General features: G+C 31.8%; 1 protein-coding gene across 3 annotated transcripts in view; it reads left to right on the forward strand.

Annotated features, from left to right (window-relative positions):
* Positions 1 to 27676, forward strand: part of LOC149804531 (E3 ubiquitin-protein ligase UBR2-like) — a 214651-nt gene that overhangs the window by 111398 nt on the left and 75577 nt on the right. For all 3 annotated transcript variants that reach the window (XM_089941199.1, XM_089941180.1, XM_089941188.1), the window contains 3 exons: positions 4769 to 4817; positions 6303 to 6457; positions 16519 to 16642. In XM_089941199.1, the coding sequence (XP_089797325.1) occupies positions 4769 to 4817; positions 6303 to 6457; positions 16519 to 16642 (328 nt within the window). The remainder of the gene's footprint in view (positions 1 to 4768; positions 4818 to 6302; positions 6458 to 16518; positions 16643 to 27676) is intronic.

Below are 27676 nucleotides of genomic sequence, written 5' to 3' on the forward strand. Positions count from 1 at the left end.
GATGTACTTTCCTTTTATCTAGTTTTCTTGAGTTGCTATAGTCGACATCTGAATATACATTCCCCTGTTATCACACATTAATTTTTCCTATTTTAATTCAAGTTGCTCTGTAAGATCATTAGCTTCTTGAAGTTTACTTGCTATCTCAATTAATTATGTCCTCAGTGTCTGAATCTCATTTTCTTTCCGTGTAGCAATATCTCTTAGCTGGTTTTCCAGCTGGGACATTTTTTCAAACTTCTCATTCACTGTTGGTAGTTGAACAAATATTGTACTCATTCTGTTAGCATTTTCATCTGTGCTTTGAAAAACATAATCATTGACTAAAGGTTTCTCGACTTTGGGGTATGAAGTCACTGTGAAAAGAATTCAAACACTGGGATGATCTAGGTTCATAATTACGATTCATTGGCCCATTTGGATATCCAGGCTTTCATGTCACTGTAATTATTCTGTCCTTCAATGGAATGGTATATGGTAGAAGTATCTTCTGATAATTTGTCTGGCACATGAGTACTATTTGTTTGAGGTAAACACATCAACCATTGGGCAATTATATCTTTTCATACCACACCCTTACAGCAGAAGAGTCTCATTGTGACATATATTTCATCTTTTTTTGGCATTGGTCAATTTTTTGCATTTTGCTCATGACAGCAATAGCTTTTGGCATCTAATATCTAATCTATCCAGCATAGAATGATGAAACTTGGTATGCAGATGCACCCTGACAAGTTCTATATTCTGTTTCTAAAAGAAACTTTGTTGAAAATTTGTTTTAAATTTCACTGAGTGCTGTTTATGTTCCAATCATGAAACTTGATCATTGGATGCATATCTGTTACTTCCACATCCTTAAAACCAAAGAGGGTCATTATGACCTACATCTTATGATTTAGTAGATAGAGTTAAGTAGACTGCTGTGATGGCCTAAGTGGTTAGAGCATCTACCTTTGATACAGAGGGTCGTGAGTTTGAACCCTGGCTGAGTCATACCAAAGACATAAAAATGGTACTCGCAGCTACTTTGTGCCCAGCATTAAGAGGCTACTGTTACGACTGGTTGGCTTGGTGTCAGAATAATGTGACTGGGTAGGACATGATACTACATGTTGGCAGCACGATGCCCCAATGCTAGATATCACTATCAATTGCCACACTGCAGACATCATAGCAATATGACTAAACTTGTTAAACCATAGAGTTACATATTTATTCTTATGATCACATAGATTCATCCATGCTTGACTTTTATACATCCTAGCCTTCTCCATAGGCTTTTTCTAACCAGAGCAGTTGGGTTTACAACTAGGTATGTTTATTTAGTAGTTAACTATATATATTAATAATTATACATTAATATTGTAATATGTTACCATTATCAGCTGAACCGTATATTGTACATGTGAATAAATATAGGAATTAGATGTGTGGACTGCTTGCTGCATTCTTTTCGTGTGAGGACTAATCTTTAGTGGCTAGTCAGTGTGTTCATACTGCTGATTGCCACTCCAGGATTACTCAAAGCCTGTGACTTTCAGCTTCCAGGGTTGGACACTGATAGTAGCTTATCAAGCAGATTTCAAGAACAATTTCTTTTTAAAATACACAAAGAAAACTTTTATATATTGTTTTTATCAACTAATTATAGTACCTCTGTCATGCTGTTATAGAAGAGAATGTTCTTTTTATTATTTTATGTCTTATTCCAAGTCATAGAAGATAGGTATATTGGTACTTGGATGGGTGGATAGGTCAGTAGTTGGTTTCACACTCTGTCAGCACAACACTGGTTATTGAGCACTGATTAAAAGTTAAAATTTTAAATGTAAAGTATTTTGTATTGAATGTTTGATATTTGTCCATAATTCAGGGTCTAGTGGTTAGACCTACTTGACTGTTTTCATGTTGATGATCATGTTTGTAAGTTAAAAATAAGTTGTTTACTGATATTTGAGTTCAAGGTCTTTCCTTGTTTTACATACTTAGAATGTTCTGGAAGAAAACTTTTGATTCACATTCTGGTCATTATATTATGTCTTAGGTTTTTATATGAGGCTAAGATAAACAAAATTATTTAATTCCTCCTTTAGGTTCAGTCTGTGGAATTATTTACTATTGTGTTAGATTATTTAGTTTATTCATTTGAATTACACAAATTTTCATTTACCTTTTGTACTATAAAACTGTTTTGGAATTATTGTGAATTCATTCAAGGACATTCTAGATTATATCATGGTGATTCATCAAGAATGTTGGTGCATCAGCCTATTCATGACTGTTGTTACATCAGCACAGTCAAGGTTATTGGAATTAATTTGGAGCATCCTATACTTTTGGACTTGTGATAAAACTTTAAGGACTGTTTGGGATTTAATTCACAATACTGTAAATTCCTTATAAATTTTCACTTGGTAATTTAAAGAAATCATTTGTTAATTTTAATAAATGTGATGTTTTTGATTTTTTTCTGTTATCTAGTTTAAGACCATAGAGTTGTAACAAAAGGTAAAAGATTGCATTAAAATCCTTGTTAGTAAAGGGGCCAAGATTTTAATTTCAACATAATAATGTTTACAGTGGCTACTTGAGACTATTAAAAGTAGAGTTGAGCTTTGTAATCATTGATTACATTGTAGTTTTGGGATGCAGTGATTACAGGTTTAAATATGAAGATAGAAGATTGCAATGAAAACTGTAGATGTGGGTTGCATTGATGACCTTACTAATGTATTCATCAAAAAAATTTAAAAAGTTTAAAAGAGAACTAATTTTATCCTGATTATGCTTTGGTTTATCAAATTTGACATATTCAACAAATTTCTATCAGTGTTTGCTGACAATACTAGTTTGGGGATCAAGATAATGGTAAACTCTATCGATGTATGGTTTATGATGCAAAAAATCTCATTCGCTGTTCATTTGTGTCGTGTAAGAGGATTGTAATTATTTCAATTCTGATTGTTTGAAAGTATTATCATTATTACACAAATGCAGAAAAATGAACAGATTGCTATAGTGTACATATCAGACCATTACTAAATATCCATCCAAGTTTGAGATGAGCGTGTTAACAGGTGTTTGATAATTGGGTTGCTCTATTAATCCATGTATCAGTAATGGATCAGTATTACTGTTATTAACAATAACATCTCAGAGCCTTTAAAGGTTAAAAATTTTCAAGGAATGCTGTGCCAAATTTTGCAAGAACATAAAATCAAGGATTAAAACTTGTACAAATTCGATAGCAAATTGATGATGGGTCAAGAGTTTCAGCTTAAAAAGGCATCACACGTCTTTGAGCAGGGGTGGCCTGTCAGTCACTGGGTTGACACTTTCTTTGCTTGACCAGTGACTTTTACTTTTGGGACAGCTGACTCCAGCTGCACTGTAGAAGCAGCTGAGCTAGCAATGCTTACCATATCTAAGCACAAACATATCACGTAAATAATAAATCATGAGAAGGTTGAAGAAATATATGAATGAAACCCATTTCCACCAGAATCTGAATTATACATGGTGAATTCTTTGAGTAGGAAATTATGTCAGCTGTCTGGAAATGCCCCCCACCCCCAAAGGAAATTTTAGAAAGCTCCAAAGGTTTGAAGAATATTGATTTATTTAATTAATAGTAATAACTATGAAAGCAACAACAACATTAATGCTGATAGTTTGTGTACAATATTTGTTCAGAATCCATGTTGATAGTAAAATCTCCATTCAGAGGTCACAAGTGTTTAAAGGCCAGTTTGGCCATTTTCCATAGGTGGCTGCTTTAAACAAGTTTGTATTGCCATCAAAGTTCATAGTTTTGCAGCGTTTCGTTTTTTCAATAATAATTACATAATACAGAAGTTCTGAAAAGGTCTTACCTATACCCATTTAGGATTCACATTAAATGTCTTACCTATAGCCATTTAGGATTCACATTAAAGGTCTTACCTATAGCCATTTAGGATTCACATTAAAGGTCTTACCTATAGCCATTTAGGATTCACATTAAAGGTCTTACCTATAGCCATTTAGGATTCGCATTAAAGGTCTTACTTATAGCCATTTAGGATTCACATTAAAGGTCTTACCTATAGCCATTTAGGATTCACATTAAATGTCTTACCTATAGCCATTTAGGATTCACATTAAATGTCTTACCTATAGCCATTTAGGATTCACATTAAAGGTCTTACCTATAGCCATTTAGGATTCGCATTAAAGGTCTTACTTATAGCCATTTAGGATTCACATTAAAGGTCTTACCTATAGCCATTTAGGATTCACATTAAAGGTCGTACCTATAGCCATTTAGGATTCACATTAAATGTCTTACCTATAGCCATTTAGGATTCACATTAAATGTCTTACCTATAGCCATTTAGGATTCACATTAAATGTCTTAGCTATAGCCATTTAGGATTTACATTAAAGGTCTTACCTATAGCCATTTAGGATTCACATTAAAGGTCGTACCTATAGCCATTTAGGATTCACATTAAAGGTCTTACCTATAGCCATTTAGGATTCGCATTAAAGGTCTTACTTATAGCCATTTAGGATTCACATTAAATGTCTTACCTATAGCCATTTAGGATTCACATTAAAGGTCGTACCTATAGCCATTTAGGATTCACATTAAAGGTCTTACCTATAGCCATTTAGGATTCACATTAACTATATGTTATATTGATTTAAAATGTACCCCTCCTCCAAATAAATTATATACTCTAAAATGTAGCTTTGTAAAGATTTCATATGTCCATGTATGTTTCAGTCGGAAGAATTTCAGTCTAAAAGAAAGAAGGAAAATGGAGAAAATCAAGGTTGGTGTAGCTTCTTCTGTCTTTGATAAGAGCAAGTGTTTTCATGCACTCATGAAAGTAGACTTTAAAAGTTGTATACTTTGAAGACAGACTTGTATTTAATGGTCAACTCCACATAAAGACAGAATTGTATTTAGTGGTCAACTCCATGTAAAGACAGACAATTATTATAACGGTCAACTCCATGTAAAGACAGACAATTATTATAATGGTCAACTCCACATAAAGACAGACAATTATTATAATGGTCAACTCCATGTAAAGACAGACAATTATTATAATGGTCAACTCCATGTAAAGACAGACTATTATTGTAATGGTCAACTCCACATAAAGACAGAATTCTATTTAATGGTCAATTCCATGTAAAGACGGACAGTTATTATAAGGGTCAATTTCATGTAAAGACAGACAATTATTATAATGGTCAACTCCATGTAAAGACAGACTATTATTGTAATGGTCAACTCCACATAAAGACAGACTTGTATTAAATTGTAAATTCCATGTAAAGACAATATTATTGTAATGGTCAATTCCTTGTAAAGACAGACTTGAATTTAATGGTCACTTCCATGTAAAAGACTTGTATTTAATGGTCAACTTCATGTAGTGGTCTCCTGCTCATGATGGTCAGTTAAGAAGGGTTGGGGTTGTGAGCAATTGCAATATGTGTTATATCAGAAGCCCATTCGCAGAACACTTGTCATCTTTTGGACACATTTTCAGTGATATAACACTTATTGCAATTGCTCACAAACCCAACTGGAGTTCCCAAACCAGGAAAGAAAAGGAATCTTACTGGATACTCCGTCTTAGAACATTGAAACCAAGCAGTTTAAACCAAGAAGACTAAAAAAAGACAACCATACACAAATAAAATTATCTTTTGCAGCTGACACATTTTCTTTTAAATAATTCTCTAAATTTGCTTAATAGCCTATGACTACTATAACAATGAAATATCTGGGATATAATTTGCACTTACATAAATTTACATAAAATAGCAGATGTCATTATGGCTCATCAGTTTCTAGGTCAATACAAATATTTTCCAGTATCATATATATGAATAAGAGATCTGGCTCCTGCCAGTCATTTTATCCTGATCTGGTGGTTACATATTTTGTAAAATTTAATATAAAAAGGAAACATTCAAATAAGATATAACAGGTTGTGACTGAAAAGAAAGTATGGATACCATATTATTAGATTACTGAAAATTATATCAGAGCAAATGTATACAATGTTTGATTGTTGACCCTCTTGTTTTGTTCCAGTAAATAAAACACTGTGGAATTCATTGGTCATCTTCCAGCTAAATGTCCAGAATTTTCGCTCAGTCTTTCACTGGGTGTTGAAGCTATACCCTTTGTTCGAGTAAATACAACTGTGTGAAAACTTGTTGGTCAACTTTCAGCTTAAAAATCTATAGTCAGATTGCATGTATAAATATGTTGATATTACCTGTCATTCATTTTACAGCTTTGCATCCACCAGTACCTGTGCAGTTTTGTCCACAATTCAAATCAAGTATAAACTTGCTACAGTGTGATGTTATGATTTACATTATGGCACTGGTATTGAGTCGCTCCACAGCTGTACGATCTCGTTCATTCTCAGAAAATCAGCTAGAAAGGGTGAGTTAATAAAATTCATTTAGTATCACTTTACATTTTATATATCTGTGTAGAAAACAGTGCATGGTTGTATAAAACCCTGTGTGACATCTCTTCAATTAATTTATCAACATTCATATTCATATATATATATTTGGCTTCCAGCTGCCTGATGTGTGGAGTATACTGTTTTCAAGCTGTGTATGAGAAATGTGTATAGGCATAAGTGCATGTGCGAGATGTGTATGGGCATCAGTGCTTGTGAGAGAAATGTGTATGGGCATAAGTGCTTGTGAGAGAAATGTGTATGGGCATAAGTGCATGTGTGAGATGTGTATGGGCATCAGTGCTTGTGAGAGAAATGTGTATGGGCATCAGTGCATGTGAGAGAAATGTGTATGGGCATCAGTGCATGTGTGAGGTGTATGGGCATCAGTGCTTGTGAGAGAAATGTGTATGGGCATAAGTGCATGTGAGAGCAATGTGTATGGGCATAAGTGCATGTGTGAGGTGTATGGGCATCAGTGCTTGTGAGAGAAATGTGTATGGACATCAGTGCTTGTGAGAGAAATGTGTATGGACATCAGTGCTTGTGAGAGAAATGTGTATGGACATCAGTGCTTGTGAGAGAAATGTATATGGGCATAAGTGCATGTGAGAGAGATGTGTATGGGCATCAGTGCATGTGAGAGAAATGTGTATGGGCATAAGTGCATGTGTGAGATGTGTATGGGCATCAGTGCTTGTGAGAGAAATGTGTATGGACATCAGTGCTTGTGAGAGAAATGTGTATAGGCATAAGTGCATGTGTGAGATGTGTATGGGCATCAGTGCTTGTGAGAGATGTGTAATGGCATAAGTGCTTGTGAGAGATGTGTATGGGCAAAATGCATGTGAGAGATTAGTATGGGCATAAGTGCATGTGAGATATTAGTATGGGCATGAGTGCATGTGAGAGATGTGTATGGGCAAAATGCATGTGAGAGATTAGTATGGATATAAGTGCGTGAGAGAGATTAGTATGGGCATGAGTGCATGTGAGAGATGTGTATGGGCAAAATGCGTTTGAGAGATGTGTATGGGCATAAGCAGTTAATTAATGTTCAACTTTATCTTGAAGTTTACATAAAGTCTAATTTGACTCCAGTGTATTTACTTTGAGTTTAGACAAAGTCTAATTACACTGCTGTGTATTCACTTTATGTTTATCTTTACATAAAGTCTAAATACTCTGCTGTGTATTCACTTTATGTTTAAATTTACATGAAGTCTAATTACAGTGCTGTGTATTTTTATGTTTAAATTTACATAAAATCTAATTACACTGCTGTGTATTCACTTTATGTTTAAATTTACATAAAGTCTAATTACACTGCTGTGTATTCACTTTATATTTAAATTTACATAAAGCCTAATTAGACTCCTGTGGATTTATTTTCAAGTTCACTTAAAGTTAATTAGACTTCTGTGTATGCAGTCATTTTCAGTATAAAGTTTGGTGGCTTTCTTGTTGAACAGCTTGAATTGAAAGACTTTATGAACAATGATATTTCAATGGAGATAATAGGAACCATTCTCTAGTGAAATGAATTGCCAACCAAAATTTTATTTTTCACTGGAGACGATAGGATCCATTCCCTAGTGAATTTAATTGCCAACCAAAATGTTATGATGTTATGGAGACAATACAACCCATTCCATGTGAATTTAATTGCCAGCCAAAATGTTATGATGTTATGGAGACAATACAACCCATTCCATGTGAATTTAATTGCCAGCCAAAATGTTATGATATTATGGAGACAATACAACCCATTCCATGTGAATTTAATTGCCAACCAAAATGTTATGATATTATGGAGACAATACAACCCATTCCATAGTGAATTTAATTGCCAGCCAACATGTTATGATATTATGGAGACAATACAACCCATTCCATAGTGAATTTAATTGCCAGCCAACATGTTATGATATTATGGAGACAATACAACCCATTCCATAGTGAATTTAATTGCCAGCCAAAATGTTATGATATTATGGAGACAATACAACCCATTCCATAGTGAATTTAATTGCCAGCCAAAATGTTATGATATTATGGAGACAATACAACCCATTCCATAGTGAATTTAATTGCCAGCCAAAATGTTATGATATTATGGAGACAATACAACCCATTCCATAGTGAATTTAATTGCCAGCCAACATGTTATGATATTATGGAGACAATACAACCCATTCCATGTGAATTTAATTGCCAGCCAAAATGTTATGATATTATGGAGACAATACAACCCATTCCATGTGAATTTAATTGCCAGCCAACATGTTATGATATTATGGAGACAATACAACCCATTCCATAGTGAATTTAATTGTCAGCCAAAATGTTATGATATTATGGAGACAATACAACCCATTCCATAGTGAATTTAATTGCCAGCCAAAATGTTATGATATTATGGAGACAATACAACCCATTCCATAGTGAATTTAATTGTCAGCCAAAATGTTATGATATTATGGAGACAATACAACCCATTCCATAGTGAATTTAATTGCCAGCCAACATGTTATGATATTATGGAGACAATACAACCCATTCCATAGTGAATTTAATTGTCAGCCAAAATGTTATGATATTATGGAGACAATACAACCCATTCCATAGTGAATTTAATTGTCAGCCAAAATGTTATGATATTATGGAGACAATACAACCCATTCCATAGTGAATTTAATTGTCAGCCAAAATGTTATGATATTATGGAGACAATACAACCCATTCTATAGTGAATTTAATTGCCAGCCAAAATGTTATGATATTATGGAGACAATACAACCCATTCCATGTGAATTTAATTGCCAGCCAAAATGTTATGATATTATGGAGACAATACAACCCATTCCATAGTGAATTTAATTGCCAGCCAAAATGTTATGATATTATGGAGACAATACAACCCATTCCATAGTGAATTTAATTGTCAGCCAACATGTTATGATATTATGGAGACAATACAACCCATTCCATGTGAATTTAATTGCCAGCCAAAATGTTATGATATTATGGAGACAATACAACCCATTCCATAGTGAATTTAATTGTCAGCCAACATGTTATGATATTATGGAGACAATACAACCCATTCCATGTGAATTTAATTGCCAGCCAAAATGTTATGATATTATGGAGACAATACAACCCATTCCATAGTGAATTTAATTGCCAGCCAAAATGTTATGATATTATGGAGACAATACAACCCATTCCATAGTGAATTTAATTGCCAGCCAACATGTTATGATATTATGGAGACAATACAACCCATTCCTTGTGAATTTAATTGCCAGCCAACATGTTATGATATTATGGAGACAATACAACCCATTCCATGTGAATTTAATTGCCAGCCAAAATGTTATGATATTATGGAGACAATACAACCCATTCCATAGTGAATTTAATTGCCAGCCAACATGTTATGATATTATGGAGACAATACAACCCATTCCATAGTGAATTTAATTGTCAGCCAAAATGTTATGATATTATGGAGACAATACAACCCATTCCATAGTGAATTTAATTGCCAGCCAAAATGTTATGATATTATGGAGACAATACAACCCATTCCATAGTGAATTTAATTGCCAGCCAACATGTTATGATATTATGGAGACAATACAACCCATTCCATAGTGAATTTAATTGCCAGCCAAAATGTTATGATATTATGGAGACAATACAACCCATTCCATGTGAATTTAATTGCCAGCCAACATGTTATGATATTATGGAGACAATACAACCCATTCCATGTGAATTTAATTGTCAGCCAAAATGTTATGATATTATGGAGACAATACAACCCATTCCTTGTGAATTTAATTGCCAGCCAACATGTTATGATATTATGGAGACAATACAACCCATTCCATGTGAATTTAATTGCCAGCCAACATGTTATGATATTATGGAGACAATACAACCCATTCCATAGTGAATTTAATTGCCAGCCAAAATGTTATGATATTATGGAGACAATACAACCCATTCCATAGTGAATTTAATTGCCAGCCAAAATGTTATGATATTATGGAGACAATACAACCCATTCCATAGTGAATTTAATTGCCAGCCAACATGTTATGATATTATGGAGACAATGCAACCCATTCCATAGTGAATTTAATTGTCAGCCAAAATGTTATGATATTATGGAGACAATACAACCCATTCCATAGTGAATTTAATTGCCAGCCAAAATGTTATGATATTATGGAGACAATACAACCCATTCCATAGTGAATTTAATTGCCAGCCAACATGTTATGATATTATGGAGACAATACAACCCATTCCATAGTGAATTTAATTGTCAGCCAAAATGTTATGATATTATGGAGACAATACAACCCATTCCATAGTGAATTTAATTGCCAGCCAAAATGTTATGATATTATGGAGACAATACAACCCATTCCATGTGAATTTAATTGCCAGCCAACATGTTATGATATTATGGAGACAATACAACCCATTCCATGTGAATTTAATTGTCAGCCAAAATGTTATGATATTATGGAGACAATACAACCCATTCCTTGTGAATTTAATTGCCAGCCAACATGTTATGATATTATGGAGACAATACAACCCATTCCATGTGAATTTAATTGCCAGCCAACATGTTATGATATTATGGAGACAATACAACCCATTCCATAGTGAATTTAATTGCCAGCCAAAATGTTATGATATTATGGAGACAATACAACCCATTCCATAGTGAATTTAATTGCCAGCCAAAATGTTATGATATTATGGAGACAATACAACCCATTCCATAGTGAATTTAATTGCCAGCCAACATGTTATGATATTATGGAGACAATGCAACCCATTCCATAGTGAATTTAATTGCCAGCCAAAATGTTATGATATTATGGAGACAATACAACCCATTCCATAGTGAATTTAATTGCCAGCCAACATGTTATGATATTATGGAGACAATACAACCCATTCCATGTAAATTTAATTGTCAGCCAAAATGTTATGATATTATGGAGACAATACAACCCATTCCATAGTGAATTTAATTGCCAGCCAACATGTTATGATATTATGGAGACAATACAACCCATTCCATGTGAATTTAATTGCCAACCAAAATGTTATGATATTATGGAGACAATACAACCCATTCCATGTAAATTTAATTGTCAGCCAAAATGTTATGATATTATGGAGACAATACAACCCATTCCATGTAAATTTAATTGTCAGCCAAAATGTTATGATATTATGGAGACAATACAACCCATTCCATAGTGAATTTAATTGCCAGCCAACATGTTATGATATTATGGAGACAATACAACCCATTCCATGTGAATTTAATTGCCAACCAAAATGTTATGATATTATGGAGACAATACAACCCATTCCATGTGAATTTAATTGTCAGCCAAAATGTTATGATATTATGGAGACAATACAACCCATTCCATGTAAATTTAATTGTCAGCCAAAATGTTATGATATTATGGAGACAATACAACCCATTCCATGTGAATTTAATTGCCAGCCAAAATGTTATGATATTATGGAGACAATACAACCCATTCTATAGTGAATTTAATTGCCAGCCAACATGTTATGATATTATGGAGACAATGCAACCCATTCCATGTGAATTTAATTGCCAGCCAAAATGTTATGATATTATGGAGACAATACAACCCATTCTATAGTGAATTTAATTGCCAGCCAACATGTTATGATATTATGGAGACAATGCAACCCATTCCATGTGAATTTAATTGCCAGCCAAAATGTTATGATATTATGGAGACAATACAACCCATTCCTTGTGAATTTAATTGTCAGCCAAAATGTTATGATATTATGGAGACAATACAACCCATTCCATGTGAATTTAATTGCCAGCCAAAATGTTATGATATTATGGAGACAATACAACCCATTCCATGTGAATTTAATTGTCAGCCAAAATGTTATGATATTATGGAGACAATACAACCCATTCTATAGTGAATTTAATTGCCAGCCAACATGTTATGATATTATGGAGACAATACAACCCATTCCATGTGAATTTAATTGCCAACCAAAATGTTATGATATTATGGAGACAATACAACCCATTCCTTGTGAATTTAATTGCCAGCCAACATGTTATGATATTATGGAGACAATACAACCCATTCCATGTGAATTTAATTGCCAACCAAAATGTTATGATATTATGGAGACAATACAACCCATTCCTTGTGAATTTAATTGCCAGCCAACATGTTATGATATTATGGAGACAATACAACCCATTCCATGTGAATTTAATTGCCAGCCAAAATGTTATGATATTATGGAGACAATACAACCCATTCCATAGTGAATTTAATTGCCAGCCAACATGTTATGATATTATGGAGACAATACAACCCATTCCATGTGAATTTAATTGCCAACCAAAATGTTATGATATTATGGAGACAATACAACCCATTCCTTGTGAATTTAATTGCCAGCCAACATGTTATGATATTATGGAGACAATACAACCCATTCCATGTGAATTTAATTGCCAACCAAAATGTTATGATATTATGGAGACAATACAACCCATTCCTTGTGAATTTAATTGCCAGCCAACATGTTATGATATTATGGAGACAATACAACCCATTCCATGTGAATTTAATTGCCAACCAAAATGTTATGATATTATGGAGACAATACAACCCATTCCTTGTGAATTTAATTGCCAGCCAACATGTTATGATATTATGGAGACAATACAACCCATTCCATGTGAATTTAATTGCCAGCCAAAATGTTATGATATTATGGAGACAATACAACCCATTCCTTGTGAATTTAATTGCCAGCCAACATGTTATGATATTATGGAGACAATACAACCCATTCCATAGTGAATTTAATTGCCAGCCAAAATGTTATGATATTATGGAGACAATACAACCCATTCCATAGTGAATTTAATTGCCAGCCAACATGTTATGATATTATGGAGACAATACAACCCATTCCATGTGAATTTAATTGTCAGCCAACATGTTATGATATTATGGAGACAATACAACCCATTCCATAGTGAATTTAATTGCCAGCCAAAATGTTATGATATTATGGAGACAATACAACCCATTCCTTGTGAATTTAATTGTCAGCCAAAATGTTATGATATTATGGAGACAATACAACCCATTCCATGTGAATTTAATTGCCAGCCAACATGTTATGATATTATGGAGACAATACAACCCATTCCATAGTGAATTTAATTGCCAGCCAAAATGTTATGATATTATGGAGACAATACAACCCATTCCATAGTGAATTTAATTGCCAACCAAAATGTTATGATATTATGGAGACAATACAACCCATTCCATAGTGAATTTAATTGCCAGCCAAAATGTTATGATATTATGGAGACAATACAACCCATTCCATAGTGAATTTAATTGCCAGCCAACATGTTATGATATTATGGAGACAATGCAACCCATTCCATAGTGAATTTAATTGCCAGCCAAAATGTTATGATATTATGGAGACAATACAACCCATTCCATGTGAATTTAATTGCCAGCCAAAATGTTATGATATTATGGAGACAATACAACCCATTCCATGTGAATTTAATTGCCAGCCAAAATGTTATGATATTATGGAGACAATACAACCCATTCCATAGTGAATTTAATTGCCAGCCAAAATGTTATGATATTATGGAGACAATACAACCCATTCCTTGTGAATTTAATTGCCAGCCAACATGTTATGATATTATGGAGACAATACAACCCATTCCATGTGAATTTAATTGCCAGCCAAAATGTTATGATATTATGGAGACAATACAACCCATTCCATATTGAATTTGAGTGCCGATTAAAATTTAATGTTTCTCTCAAGACAATAGGGACCCTTTCCCTGGTGAGTTTAGTTGCCATTCAAAGTGTCATGTTTTTACACAGCCATGATATAAATGAATTTATGGTGTTAAAGGTTTTCTTCATTGCGTCACAGTTGATGCCACATGTTAGAAATGAGGTGGGATGGGGCAAGCACCTTTACCAACACACACCACCACCACCACCAGTAAAAATACTACAACCAGTTTGTCTCAATGTGTCATATATGTCACCCTTCACAATTGTAAAAATTGTAATATGTTTATTATATGTAACATGCAAAACTCGGGTACAGAGATCATTTATGCACACGTTTTTAATGTATTTATCATAGCATATCATGTTTTACTTTCACATATCATCTAACATGTTTGTAAGGACTGGATTGGTTTACTGTTAAACCAGTGTGATTGATATTATATGCCAGTACAGTTCCCATTAATCACTCTTAACTGTATTGATTCAATAAAATTCCAACCAGTACTGGACTTATTAATGGATAATTAGGTTCAATAAAGAATAAATAAAAAAAACAATTGTTTTCCTTATGAATCTCACATTTCAAAAGGTAAAACAATTAACTATATAGAGCTCTCTGCCTTAGTCTTAGTTGCACTTTTCTCTGTAAATTTGGGTGTAATATACCTTTTATGTTGGGCATAACAGTTGGCAGGTAAACATGTTTAAATAACAGTAAATGTGACACATCAGTAGATATATCAGCTGTTGTAAACATGCTTAAATAACAGTTGTAAATATCTCATCAATATATATCACATATTGACAGTTGTAAATGTCTCATCAATACATCTCACATTGACAGTTGTAAATGTCTCATCAATACATATCACATATTGACAGTTGTAAATGTCTCATCAATACATATTGCATATTGACAGTTGTAAATGTCTCATCAATACATATCACATATTGGCAGTTGTAAATGTCTCATCAATACATATCACATATTGGCAGTTGTAAATGTCTCATCAATACATATCACATATTGACAGTTGTAAATGTCTCATCAATACATATTGCATATTGACAGTTGTAAATGTCTCATCAATACATACCACATATTGACAGTTGTAAATGTCTCATCAATACATATCACATATTGACAGTTGTAAATGTCTCATCAATACATATCACATATTGACAGTTGTAAATGTCTCATCAATACATATTGCATATTGACAGTTGTAAATGTCTCATCAATACATATCACATATTGACAGTTGTAAATGTCTCATCAATACATATTGCATATTGACAGTTGTAAATGTCTCATCAATACATATCACATATTGACAGTTGTAAATGTCTCATCAATACATATTGCATATTGGCAGTTGTAAATGTCTCATCAATACATATCACATATTGACAGTTGTAAATGTCTCATCAATACATATCACATATTGGCAGTTGTAAATGTCTCATCAATACATATCACATATTGACAGTTGTAAATGTCTCATCAATACATATTGCATATTGACAGTTGTAAATGTCTCATCAATACATACCACATATTGACAGTTGTAAATGTCTCATCAATACATATCACATATTGACAGTTGTAAATGTCTCATCAATACATATTGCATATTGACAGTTGTAAATGTCTCATCAATACATACCACATATTGACAGTTGTAAATGTCTCATCAATACATCTCTCATTGACAGTTGTAAATGTCTCATCAATACATATTGCATATTGACAGTTGTAAATGTCTCATCAATACATATCACATATTGGCAGTTGTAAATGTCTCATCAATACATCTCACATTGACAGTTGTAAATGTCTCATCATACGTATCACATATCAGCTGTAGCATATCTGAATAGCATTAAATGTGTCTCATCAGTATATGTTGCATATAGGTTGTTTTTAATGTGTTTTATCACTACATATCACATAACTGATTATGGACAGATTTAAAAAGAAGAAATTTGAATTGTGGATAGTTTCTAGTCCAGACAAAAGAAGAATAAAATTGTGAAAAGATAATTAATTGACATTTGGTTGTATTACACTTATCACATCCATTCTCATTACATTTTATTACAATTTTAATACATTATGATACTTACAGGTTCTACACTTGATTGGTCTTGCCTTACATGAACAAAAGCGGGCATTGGAGTTGGGAGACACTGGCTTTGACTTTTATTCTAAAGCCATCAAAGCCTTAGGTTCCAACATCAAAGGAAGTGGAGGTATATTGTCCTTTTATGGAATCTTTGTCCCCAAATTCACAGAATTTACTGTAGGTTTTAATGACATGTCAGTACAATCTTGCTATATATCTGAATTAAGTTTGAAAACTATAATGATAAACATTGCAAAACAAACTTTAGGAAGAGGTAAACAAATTCCAATAAAGAGTGAACATGTCAATAAAGAGGAAAGAATTTATATATTAAAAAAATGTGTATCAGATAAAAGATAATCATAAAAATTTAAAATCCTTAAATTATAAGATCATTTTTTATATATACTGCAGTCATTTAAAAAGTCCAAATTTTTTGCTGATGGTACATCATCTAAAAGCTTAATTCAGTTCACATCAGAAAGTTTTGTACTTTAGTTCAAATGTAAAAGCTTAATCAAGTGTTGTTTGCTGAAGTTTTTTTTTAAATACTTGAGCATGTGAGAATGGTCATTGACTTGAATGTCACACAAGTGATTGACTTGTTTTAACCAACAATGTAGAGTAGTCAAGGATGTAGATTATGTTTTTAGTAAAGATAAATGATCAGAATATAAAATTGAATTGCTTAATACCATAATTGTATTTGATAATAAAAGACTGAAATGTTTGATTTAATGTCACATGACTAGGCTATGCATGTGTAAAGTAGCATCATGATCGAAACACACTATTGTGTTCACATCTATAGTCTAGCTCTGGTGCAATATGAATCACACCCCATCTCCAGTCATCAAAAGTATTTACCTGGCAGAATTATAGTCTAATAGAGGATTATTTAATCGCTTCATACTTCAGAAATATTTACCTAGCACAGTTACAGTCAAGAGGAGGATTGTTTAATCCCTTCATACTTTAAAAATATTTACCTGGCACATTTACAGTCTAGATGAGGATTATTTAATCATTTCATACCTTAAAAGTATATACTGGCACAATTACAGTATAGACTAGGATTATTTAATTGCTTTATACTTTAAAAATATTTACCTGGCACAATTACAGTCTAGAGGAGGATTATTTAATCCCTTCATACTTTAATAATTTAAAACCAAATCTTAACTTGTCAGTACAAACTTTTTTCATTTGGAAAAATAAGGTCATCAGTATCAAGTGCAGATAGTCCTCTTCTAAACTGAGATGTATAAAGATAAGAAGTGGAGTACAATTCATAATGAATTGAGATGTATACTTTTAAAGACAAGAAGCAGAGTACAATTCATAATGATTTGAGATGTATGCTTTTAAAGACAAGAAGCAGAGTACAATTCATAATGAATTGAGATGTGTGCTTTTAAAGACAAGAAGCAGAGTACAATTCATAATGATTTGAGATGTATGCTTTTAAAGACAAGAAGCAGAGTACAATTCATAATGGATTGAGATGTGTGCTTTTAAAGACAAGAAGCAGAGTACAATTCATAATGAATTGAGATGTATACTTTTAAAGACAAGAAGCAGAGTACAATTCATAATGATTTGAGATGTATGCTTTTAAAGACAAGAAGCAGAGTACAATTCATAATGAATTGAGATGTGTGCTTTTAAAGACAAGAAGCAGAGTACAATTCATAATGAATTGAGATGTATGCTTTTAAAGACAAGAAGCAGAGTAAAATTCATAATGATTTGAGATGTATACTTTTAAAGACAAGAAGTGGAGTACAATTCATAATAATTGAGATGTATGCTTTTAAAGACAAGAAGCAGAGTACAATTCATAATGAATTGAGATGTATGCTTTTAAAGACAAGAAGCAGAGTACAATTCATAATGATTTGAGATGTATGCTTTTAAAGACAAGAAGCAGAGTACAATTCATAATGAATTGAGATGTGTGCTTTTAAAGACAAGAAGCAGAGTACAATTCATAATGATTTGAGATGTATACTTTTAAAGACAAGAAGCAGAGTACAATTCATAATGAATTGAGATGTGTGCTTTTAAAGACAAGAAGCAGAGTACAATTCATAATGAATTGAGATGTATGCTTTTAAAGACAAGAAGCAGAGTACAATTCATAATGAATTGAGATGTATGCTTTTAAAGACAAGAAGCAGAGTACAATTCATAATGATTTGAGATGTATACTTTTAAAGACAAGAAGTGGAGTACAATTCATAATAATTGAGATGTATGCTTTTAAAGACAAGAAGCAGAGTACAATTCATAATAATTGAGATGTATGCTTTTAAAGACAAGAAGCAGAGTACAATTCATAATGAATTGAGATGTATGCTTTTAAAGACAAGAAGCAGAGTACAATTCATAATAATTGAGATGTATACTTTTAAAGACAAGAAGCAGAGTACAATTCATAATAATTGAGTTGTATGCTTTTAAAGACAAGAAGCAGAGTACAATTCATAATGATTTGAGATGTATGCTTTTAAATACAAGAAGTGGAGTACAATTCATAGTGATTTGAGATGTATACTTTTAAAGACAAGAAGTGGAGTACAATTCATAATAATTGAGATGTATACTTTTAAAGACAAGAAGCAGAGTACAATTCATAATGAATTGAGATGTATGCTTTTAAAGACAAGAAGCAGAGTACAATTCATAATGATTTGAGATGTATGCTTTTAAAGACAAGAAGTGGAGTACAATTCTTAATGAATTGAGATGTATACTTTTAAAGACAAGAAGCAGAGTACAATTCATAATGAATTGAGATGTATGCTTTTAAAGACAAGAAGCAGAGTACAATTCATAATGATTTGAGATGTATGCTTTTAAAGACAAGAAGTGGAGTACAATTCATAATGATTTGAGATGTATACTTTTAAAGACAAGAAGTGGAGTACAATTCATAATAATTGAGATGTATGCTTTTAAAGACAAGAAGCACAGTACAATTCATAATGATTTGAGATGTATACTTTTAAAGACAAGAAGTGGAGTACAATTCATAATGATTTGAGATGTATGCTTTTAAAGACAAGAAGCAGAGTACAATTCATAATGAATTGAGATGTGTGCTTTTAAAGACAAGAAGTGGAATACAATTCATAATAATTGAGATGTATGCTTTTAAAGACAAGAAGTGGAGTACAATTTATAATAATTGAGATGTATGCTTTTAAAGACAAGAAGCAGAGTACAATTCATAATGATTTGAGATGTATACTTTTAAAGACAAGAAGTGGAGTACAATTCATAATGATTTGAGATGTATGCTTTTAAAGACAAGAAGCAGAGTACAATTCATAATGAATTGAGATGTATACTTTTAAAGACAAGAAGTGGAATACAATTCATAATAATTGAGATGTATACTTTTAAAGACAAGAAGCAGAGTACAATTCATAATGAATTGAGATGTGTGCTTTTAAAGACAAGAAGTGGAATACAATTCATAATAATTGAGATGTATACTTTTAAAGACAAGAAGTGGAGTACAATTCATAATGAATTGAGATGTATGCTTTTAAAGACAAGAAGCAGAGTACAATTCATAATGATTTGAGATGTATACTTTTAAAGACAAGAAGTGGAGTACAATTCATAATAATTGAGATGTATACTTTTAAAGACAAGAAGTGGAGTACAATTCATAATGATTTGAGATGTATGCTTTTAAAGACAAGAAGCAGAGTACAATTCATAATGATTTGAGATGTATACTTTTAAAGACAAGAAGTGGAGTACAATTCATAATAATTGAGATGTATGCTTTTAAAGACAAGAAGCAGAGTACAATTCATAATAATTGAGATGTATGCTTTTAAAGACAAGAAGCAGAGTACAATTCATAATGAATTGAGATGTATGCTTTTAAAGACAAGAAGTGGAGTACAATTCATAATGATTTGAGATGTATGCTTTTAAAGACAAGAAGCAGAGTACAATTCATAATGATTTGAGATGTATACTTTTAAAGACAAGAAGTGGAGTACAATTCATAATAATTGAGATGTATGCTTTTAAAGACAAGAAGCAGAGTACAATTCATAATGAATTGAGATGTATGCTTTTAAAGACAAGAAGTGGAGTACAATTCATAATGATTTGATATGTATGCTTTTAAAGACAAGAAGGGAGTACAATTCATAATAATTGAGATGTATACTTTTAAAGACAAGAAGTGGAGTACAATTCATAATAATTGAGATGTATGCTTTTAAAGACAAGAAGCAGAGTACAATTCATAATGAATTGAGATGTATGCTTTTAAAGACAAGAAGTGGAGTACGATTCATAATGATTTGATATGTATACTTTTGAAGACAAGAAGTGGAGTACAATTCATAATAATTGAGATGTATACTTTTAAAGACGAGAAGTGGAGTACAATTCATAATAATTGAGATGTATGCTTTTAAAGACAAGAAGCAGAGTACAATTCATAATGAATTGAGATGTATACTTTTAAAGACAAGAAGTGGAATACAATTCATAATAATTGATATGTATACTTTTAAAGACAAGAAGTGGAGTACAATTCATAATAATTGATATGTATACTTTTAAAGACAAGAAGTGGAGTACAGTTCATAATGGATTGAGATGTATAAAGACAAGAAGTGGAGTACAATTCATAATAATTGAGATGTATACTTTTAAAGATAAGAAGTGGAGTACAATTCATAATGAATTGAGATGTATGCTTTTAAAGACAAGAAGTGGAGTACAGTTCATAATGGATTGAGATGTATACTTATAAAGACAAGAAGCAGAGTACAATTCATAATGAATTGAGATGTATGCTTTTAAAGACAAGAAGTGGAGTACAGTTCATAATGGATTGAGATGTATAAAGACAAGAAGTGGAGTACAATTCATAATAATTGAGATGTATACTTTTAAAGACAAGAAGTGGAGTACAGTTCATAATGGATTGAGATGTATAAAGACAAGAAGTGGAGTACAATTCATAATGAATTGAGATGTATGCTTTTAAAGACAAGAAGCAGAGTACAATTCATAATGATTTGAGATGTATACTTTTAAAGACAAGAAGTGGAGTACAATTCATAATGAATTGAGATGTATACTTTTAAAGACAAGAAGTGGAGTACAATTCATAATGAATTGAGATGTATGCTTTTAAAGACAAGAAGTGGACTTCAATTCATAATAATTGAGATGTATACTTTTAAAGACAAGAAGTGGACTTCAATTCATAATAATTGAGATGTATACTTATAAAGACAAGAAGCAGAGTACAATTCATAATGAATTGAGATGTATGCTTTTAAAGACAAGAAGTGGAGTACAGTTCATAATGGATTGAGATGTATAAAGACAAGAAGTGGAGTACAATTCATAATAATTGAGATGTATACTTTTAAAGACAAGAAGTGGAGTACAATTCATAATGAATTGAGATGTATGCTTTTAAAGACAAGAAGCAGAGTACAATTCATAATGAATTGAGATGTATGCTTTTAAAGACAAGAAGTGGACTTCAATTCATAATAATTGAGATGTATACTTTTAAAGACAAGAAGTGGACTTCAGTTCATAATGAATTGAGATGTATACATATAAAGACAAGAAGTGGACTTCAATTCATAATGAATTGAGATGTATACTTTTAAAGACAAGAAGTGGACTTCAGTTCATAATGAATTGAGATGTATACTTTTAAAGACAAGAAGTGGACTTCAATTCATAATAATTGAGATGTATACTTTTAAAGACAAGAAGTGGACTTCATAATAATTGAGATGTATGCTTTTAAAGACAAGAAGTGGACTTCAATTCATAATGATTTGAGATGTATACTTTTAAAGACAAGAAGTGGAGTACAATTCTTAATGAATTGAGATGTATACTTTTAAAGACAAGAAGCAGAGTACAATTCATAATGAATTGAGATGTATGCTTTTAAAGACAAGAAGCAGAGTACAATTCATAATGATTTGAGATGTATGCTTTTAAAGACAAGAAGTGGAGTACAATTCATAATGATTTGAGATGTATACTTTTAAAGACAAGAAGTGGAGTACAATTCATAATAATTGAGATGTATGCTTTTAAAGACAAGAAGCACAGTACAATTCATAATGATTTGAGATGTATACTTTTAAAGACAAGAAGTGGAGTACAATTCATAATGATTTGAGATGTATGCTTTTAAAGACAAGAAGCAGAGTACAATTCATAATGAATTGAGATGTGTGCTTTTAAAGACAAGAAGTGGAATACAATTCATAATAATTGAGATGTATGCTTTTAAAGACAAGAAGTGGAGTACAATTTATAATAATTGAGATGTATGCTTTTAAAGACAAGAAGCAGAGTACAATTCATAATGATTTGAGATGTATACTTTTAAAGACAAGAAGTGGAGTACAATTCATAATGATTTGAGATGTATGCTTTTAAAGACAAGAAGCAGAGTACAATTCATAATGAATTGAGATGTATACTTTTAAAGACAAGAAGTGGAATACAATTCATAATAATTGAGATGTATACTTTTAAAGACAAGAAGCAGAGTACAATTCATAATGAATTGAGATGTGTGCTTTTAAAGACAAGAAGTGGAATACAATTCATAATAATTGAGATGTATACTTTTAAAGACAAGAAGTGGAGTACAATTCATAATGAATTGAGATGTATGCTTTTAAAGACAAGAAGCAGAGTACAATTCATAATGATTTGAGATGTATACTTTTAAAGACAAGAAGTGGAGTACAATTCATAATAATTGAGATGTATACTTTTAAAGACAAGAAGTGGAGTACAATTCATAATGATTTGAGATGTATGCTTTTAAAGACAAGAAGCAGAGTACAATTCATAATGATTTGAGATGTATACTTTTAAAGACAAGAAGTGGAGTACAATTCATAATAATTGAGATGTATGCTTTTAAAGACAAGAAGCAGAGTACAATTCATAATAATTGAGATGTATGCTTTTAAAGACAAGAAGCAGAGTACAATTCATAATGAATTGAGATGTATGCTTTTAAAGACAAGAAGTGGAGTACAATTCATAATGATTTGAGATGTATGCTTTTAAAGACAAGAAGCAGAGTACAATTCATAATGATTTGAGATGTATACTTTTAAAGACAAGAAGTGGAGTACAATTCATAATAATTGAGATGTATGCTTTTAAAGACAAGAAGCAGAGTACAATTCATAATGAATTGAGATGTATGCTTTTAAAGACAAGAAGTGGAGTACAATTCATAATGATTTGATATGTATGCTTTTAAAGACAAGAAGGGAGTACAATTCATAATAATTGAGATGTATACTTTTAAAGACAAGAAGTGGAGTACAATTCATAATAATTGAGATGTATGCTTTTAAAGACAAGAAGCAGAGTACAATTCATAATGAATTGAGATGTATGCTTTTAAAGACAAGAAGTGGAGTACGATTCATAATGATTTGATATGTATACTTTTGAAGACAAGAAGTGGAGTACAATTCATAATAATTGAGATGTATACTTTTAAAGACGAGAAGTGGAGTACAATTCATAATAATTGAGATGTATGCTTTTAAAGACAAGAAGCAGAGTACAATTCATAATGAATTGAGATGTATACTTTTAAAGACAAGAAGTGGAATACAATTCATAATAATTGATATGTATACTTTTAAAGACAAGAAGTGGAGTACAATTCATAATAATTGATATGTATACTTTTAAAGACAAGAAGTGGAGTACAGTTCATAATGGATTGAGATGTATAAAGACAAGAAGTGGAGTACAATTCATAATAATTGAGATGTATACTTTTAAAGATAAGAAGTGGAGTACAATTCATAATGAATTGAGATGTATGCTTTTAAAGACAAGAAGTGGAGTACAGTTCATAATGGATTGAGATGTATACTTATAAAGACAAGAAGCAGAGTACAATTCATAATGAATTGAGATGTATGCTTTTAAAGACAAGAAGTGGAGTACAGTTCATAATGGATTGAGATGTATAAAGACAAGAAGTGGAGTACAATTCATAATAATTGAGATGTATACTTTTAAAGACAAGAAGTGGAGTACAGTTCATAATGGATTGAGATGTATAAAGACAAGAAGTGGAGTACAATTCATAATGAATTGAGATGTATGCTTTTAAAGACAAGAAGCAGAGTACAATTCATAATGATTTGAGATGTATACTTTTAAAGACAAGAAGTGGAGTACAATTCATAATGAATTGAGATGTATACTTTTAAAGACAAGAAGTGGAGTACAATTCATAATGAATTGAGATGTATGCTTTTAAAGACAAGAAGTGGACTTCAATTCATAATAATTGAGATGTATACTTTTAAAGACAAGAAGTGGACTTCAATTCATAATAATTGAGATGTATACTTATAAAGACAAGAAGCAGAGTACAATTCATAATGAATTGAGATGTATGCTTTTAAAGACAAGAAGTGGAGTACAGTTCATAATGGATTGAGATGTATAAAGACAAGAAGTGGAGTACAATTCATAATAATTGAGATGTATACTTTTAAAGACAAGAAGTGGAGTACAATTCATAATGAATTGAGATGTATGCTTTTAAAGACAAGAAGCAGAGTACAATTCATAATGAATTGAGATGTATGCTTTTAAAGACAAGAAGTGGACTTCAATTCATAATAATTGAGATGTATACTTTTAAAGACAAGAAGTGGACTTCAGTTCATAATGAATTGAGATGTATACATATAAAGACAAGAAGTGGACTTCAATTCATAATGAATTGAGATGTATACTTTTAAAGACAAGAAGTGGACTTCAGTTCATAATGAATTGAGATGTATACTTTTAAAGACAAGAAGTGGACTTCAATTCATAATAATTGAGATGTATACTTTTAAAGACAAGAAGTGGACTTCATAATAATTGAGATGTATGCTTTTAAAGACAAGAAGTGGACTTCAATTCATAATGATTTGAGATGTATACTTTTAAAGACAAGAAGTGGAGTACAATTCATAATGAATTGAGATGTATGCTTTTAAAGACAAGAAGCAGAGTACAATTCATAATGAATTGAGATGTATGCTTTTAAAGACAAGAAGTGGACTTCAATTCATAATAATTGAGATGTATACTTTTAAAGACAAGAAGTGGACTTCAGTTCATAATGAATTGAGATGTATACATATAAAGACAAGAAGTGGACTTCAATTCATAATGAATTGAGATGTATACTTTTAAAGACAAGAAGTGGACTTCAGTTCATAATGAATTGAGATGTATACTTTTAAAGACAAGAAGTGGACTTCAATTCATAATAATTGAGATGTATACTTTTAAAGACAAGAAGTGGACTTCATAATAATTGAGATGTATGCTTTTAAAGACAAGAAGTGGACTTCAGTTCATAATGGATTGAGATGTATACTTATAAAGACAAGAAGTGGACTTCAATTTATAATGAATTGAGATGTATGCTTTTAAAGACAAGAAGTGGAGTACAGTTCATAATGGATTGAGATGAATAAAGACAAGAAGCTGAGTTCAATTCATAATGAATTGAGATGTATGCTTTTAAAGACAAGAAGCAGAGTACAATTTATAATGAATTGAGATGTATGCTTTTAAAGACAAGAGGTTGAGAACAATTCAAAATGGACCAAAAGCAGACTATAAAACTTCTTAATTGAATTCATATTAGAAGACTTAATTGAGTTTGCATTAAAAACAATTTTGTCTCTCAGGATTGAAGTTGATACACTTGACAAGAATTTGTTCAAAAGTTTAACAAATAGTTCTGTGGAAGTATGTTCTATACAGATATTAATGAGTGTTACAGACTTACATGTTGCATTATCTTCACCCCTCCCCCTTTTCAATCTGACCTTGACATAACAAAACTTTCAACAGTTTGTTTTAAAGGAAAATTTCTGCTGAATAATTCGTTACGGTGAATTTTGATAGATATGTATTGTCCCTGAACTAGTAAATTATAGTAATAATGTAAGCCGCTAGTGAATTACAGTAATAATGTAAGCCGCTAGTGAATTACAGTAATAATGTAAGCCGCTAGTGAATTACAGTAATAATGTAAGCCGCTAGTGAATTACAGTAATAATGTAAGCCGCTAGTGAATTACAGTAATAATGCTAGCACTACTCAGTTAAAGTCATAATAAAAGCACTAGTGAAATGCAGTAATAATATAAGCTCTAGGGAATTGCAGTAATACTACAAGCACTAGTAAATTATAGTTATAATATTAGCACTAGTGAATTACAGTAATAATATAAGTGCTTGTGAATTATGATAATTGTTGTTGTTGTTGTTGTTGTAGGGTTTAACGCCATTTTTCAGCACAAGATAGGCTATACATGGCAGCCAGTATAATTGGTGGAGGAAGAACCCTGGAAAACCCCGGGAAGAACACCGACCCACGAGAAGCTACTGGCAGGCTTTCTCACATACCAATGTTAGCTGAGGCTGAGACTCGAACTCACGCAGACAGAGGTGAGATGGCAGTGATCTGTAACAGCGAGCACTTTAGACCACTCAGCCACTCGGGGCCCCAAATTATGATAATAATTTAAGCACTAACGAATTACAGTAATAATATAAGTCACTAGCGTATTACAGTTATATTGATTTTAATAGAGTGCTGGTTTCAAAAGAATTTTTTTAAATGTCATGAATGATTTCTCTGTGACCCTTTTTTAAATTTTAATCATAAATGATATACTCCATGTATGCCATGACTGCTAAATATTTCAGTGTTTGCATGTCAGAAATCTAAAATGTATCAAATTAGTGATTTTTTGTGATATTTCATCAAATAACTTTTTGTAGTTTAAGGCATTTCTTGTAGTTTGTTTGATCATCACCTTACATAGGTTGTGTGATTCATGGCAATAGTAGATCAAATTAACTTGGCATATATAAACAAAAACAAAGTCATATGGACAGCGTTCTTTTGCATACCAAGGCCCAGCAACGTGGAATGAATTGCCCACTGAACTTAGACACAAAGACACAGTGATCACATTCAAGAGGGCTCTCAAAACTCACTTATTTTGACTGCAAGAACAAACTTAAAGATCTAATAATGTTTCCTACCTGAAATATTCTCAGCATGTTTTTTATTTTTTAAT

This window comes from Sinohyriopsis cumingii, chromosome 2 (genome assembly GCF_028554795.1).
Source record: "Sinohyriopsis cumingii isolate HCF-2022 chromosome 2, ASM2855479v2, whole genome shotgun sequence".
Classification (NCBI taxonomy): domain Eukaryota; kingdom Metazoa; phylum Mollusca; class Bivalvia; order Unionida; family Unionidae; genus Sinohyriopsis; species Sinohyriopsis cumingii.